The sequence below is a fragment of the Salpingoeca rosetta genome (assembly GCF_000188695.1).
Source record: "Salpingoeca rosetta unplaced genomic scaffold supercont1.25, whole genome shotgun sequence".
NCBI lineage: Eukaryota > Choanoflagellata > Craspedida > Salpingoecidae > Salpingoeca > Salpingoeca rosetta.
The window spans coordinates 130,770-133,269 of NW_004754909.1; the positions used below are offsets into that span (position 1 = coordinate 130,770).

At 58.0% G+C, this 2,500-nt stretch overlaps 2 protein-coding genes across 2 annotated transcripts in view; one reads left to right on the forward strand and one right to left on the reverse strand.

Moving 5' to 3' along the window:
* Positions 1-1,072, forward strand: part of PTSG_08755 (dihydroorotate dehydrogenase) — a 1,594-nt gene extending 522 nt beyond the window's left edge. Inside the window, exon 1 of the mRNA XM_004990082.1 lies at positions 1-1,072. This exon is cut by the window's left edge and continues 522 nt beyond it. Within this exon, the coding sequence (XP_004990139.1) occupies positions 1-785 (785 nt within the window). The 3' untranslated portion in view covers positions 786-1,072.
* Positions 1,073-1,151: 79 nt separating this feature from the next.
* Positions 1,152-2,500, reverse strand: part of PTSG_08756 (uncharacterized protein) — a gene marked incomplete at its 3' end in the record, with an annotated part of 6,182 nt that continues 4,833 nt past the window's right edge. The window contains exons 17-21 of the mRNA XM_004990083.1: positions 2,228-2,353; positions 1,900-2,016; positions 1,642-1,756; positions 1,281-1,387; positions 1,152-1,181 (exon numbers count right to left, since the gene is read on the reverse strand). Of these exons, the coding sequence (XP_004990140.1) occupies positions 1,152-1,181; positions 1,281-1,387; positions 1,642-1,756; positions 1,900-2,016; positions 2,228-2,353 (495 nt within the window). The remainder of the gene's footprint in view (positions 1,182-1,280; positions 1,388-1,641; positions 1,757-1,899; positions 2,017-2,227; positions 2,354-2,500) is intronic.

Here is a 2,500-nt window from a genome sequence, read left to right on the forward strand (position 1 = left end):
TGCAGTTCAGCACCTCAGGCGCGTCGCAGCCACCATCCTCAGCAGCAACAGCCGGAGCAGGCTTTGCGTGGCCGTGGAGCCACCCCGCCCGCCGCGGTGTGGTTGGCGTGAACCTGGGCAAGAACAAAACACAGGACAACGCCGCCCTCGACTACTGCGCCGGCATGCGCGCGCTCGCGCCCTACGCAGACTACGTCGTGGTCAACGTGTCCTCACCCAACACACCGGGCCTGCGGGCGCTGCAGGGCCGCGCTGCGCTGTCTCGACTGCTGGGCGAAGTGAAGCGCACACGCGACTCGCTCGACTTCTCGTCACGGCCGGGCGCATCACCGCCGCCGCTGCTGGTCAAGATCGCGCCGGATCTCACGGACCAGGACATTGACGACATTGTCGCCGTCGTGAAAGAGATTGGCATTGACGGTATCATTGTGTCCAACACCACCATCGCCCGTCCAGCCTCGCTGCAATCGGAGCACAGGGAGGAAGGCGGCGGGCTGAGCGGGCGGCCGCTGCGCGATGCCAGCACGGCTGTATTGGCCAAGGTGTACGCGAAGACGGGCGGCAGCGTGCCCCTGATTGGCGTCGGTGGCGTGTCGTGTGCTGCAGACGCATATGCCAAGATCCGGAGCGGGGCGTCCCTGGTGCAGCTGTACACGGCGATGGCGATTGAGGGCCCTGGTGTCGTGCATGCCATCAAACGTGACCTGCCCCAACTGCTCGCTGCCGATGGCTTCTCCTCTGTATCCGCAGCCGTTGGCGCCGACGTTCCCATCAACAGCAAATGAAGGGGCCCAATCTGTGCTGCTGCTGCTGCTTCGTGTTGTGATGGGATCTGTGTGTGATGTGACATGTGTGTGTGTGTGTGTGTGTGTGTGTGTGTGTGTGTGTGTGTGTGTGTGTGTGTGTTGTAACTGCTGCTTCGTGTTTACTGTTAACTCAACCCTTCTGCGCTTCCCCCGAATCACCTTTGTGGCACCGTGTGTTGCTTGCGGTTGTTTAATGAACTCAAATTTGCTCTTCAGCCAGAAATCCGTTCACAATGTAACAGGGGCTCTCTGCCTCTTCAAACGCACACGAACGCACATCGTTTCGCGAGAAACAACAACACCAGCACCAACACACGTCTCAACACACGCAATCGCACAACATATTCACATGCCATTGCAACAGCATCGCGACTGCTACCACTACCATCACGGGATATGCACACATACACACACACACTGAACGGTTATCTCCAGCTCTCCACCTCGCTCTCCTTCATGTCTGATTTGATGCACCTTTACGACGAGGCGCTCGTCCTTTCGCTGGCAGAAGATGACGGCGTGTGTAAGGAGAATGCATCGAATCTCAACCATTTTCCCGGCGCACTTGAGCTGCAGTGCATCTGCAATATGTTGAAGAACAGCACGCGGTGTGCAACATGGCGGGGACACGCAACGGATGTGAGAAGAAGCGACCGTGATCATGGTCGGGTTTGTACCACACACACACACACACACACACACACACACACACACACACACACACACACACACACACACACACACACACACACACACGCACGCACGCACGCACACACACACACACACACACACGCACACAGCCACAAGAAACGCAAACCACAGGGGCACAGCGTACCTTCGTGGATGAGTTCAAAGCCGGAGCTTGGAAGGTCGTTGAGCATGAGCTTCTCAAGCCGGTCCAGCTGAGAGCGGTCGAGCTTGTCGTCAATCTCGCACAGCCGCTTCTTGTCCTGTCGTACACACGCAACACAGACAGAGGGGAGGCATGAGACACGACATGTGGTGCCAGGCAAGCGCTGTGGGGAGAGAGGGAAGTTGCACACACGATGTGAATCAGACCATACGACAAGCGATACGCAGACGGCACGCGCACCTCTGTGCTGCGGATGACGTGTTGCACGTGTTGCAAGACACCCTTTGCCAATTGCAACAGCTCCTCCAGGTCCTCGCGCTCGCGTGTGTTGTCGTCGACAGTTCCCTTGAGTATGCCCTGTTTGTGTGAATGACAGCATAGTGCGTGGCAGCACATCAGTTGGCGAGAAAGCTAACACACGTTGACATGCAACATCGCGCGCGCACACACACACACACACACACACACACACACACACACACGTTGTCCCAGGACATAACCACAAATCCTGGGCCCTCAGCCAGCGAAACCCCACATCAACAGCGATCACCACGAGTGCTGCGTGTACCTCGATGAGGAGCGGGTATTTTGTGAGGCGCTGCATCGGCTTTGCGACGAAATCCCTGAACGTCAAGCGCTCGATGTCTGGCAGCTGCTCAATCTGCCGGATGCAGTCCGCAAACGCCTGGTTGCCCTGCGCACCCGTGACCCGCACCAAGGCGGAGCAGCGTGAGATGTGGGGTGGGGATGGGGGAAACGTGCAGGGGCGACAAAGTCCAGTGAGGGCAAGGCAACACACACACACACACACAACAAGCACAAAGACACGCACGCAACAAGC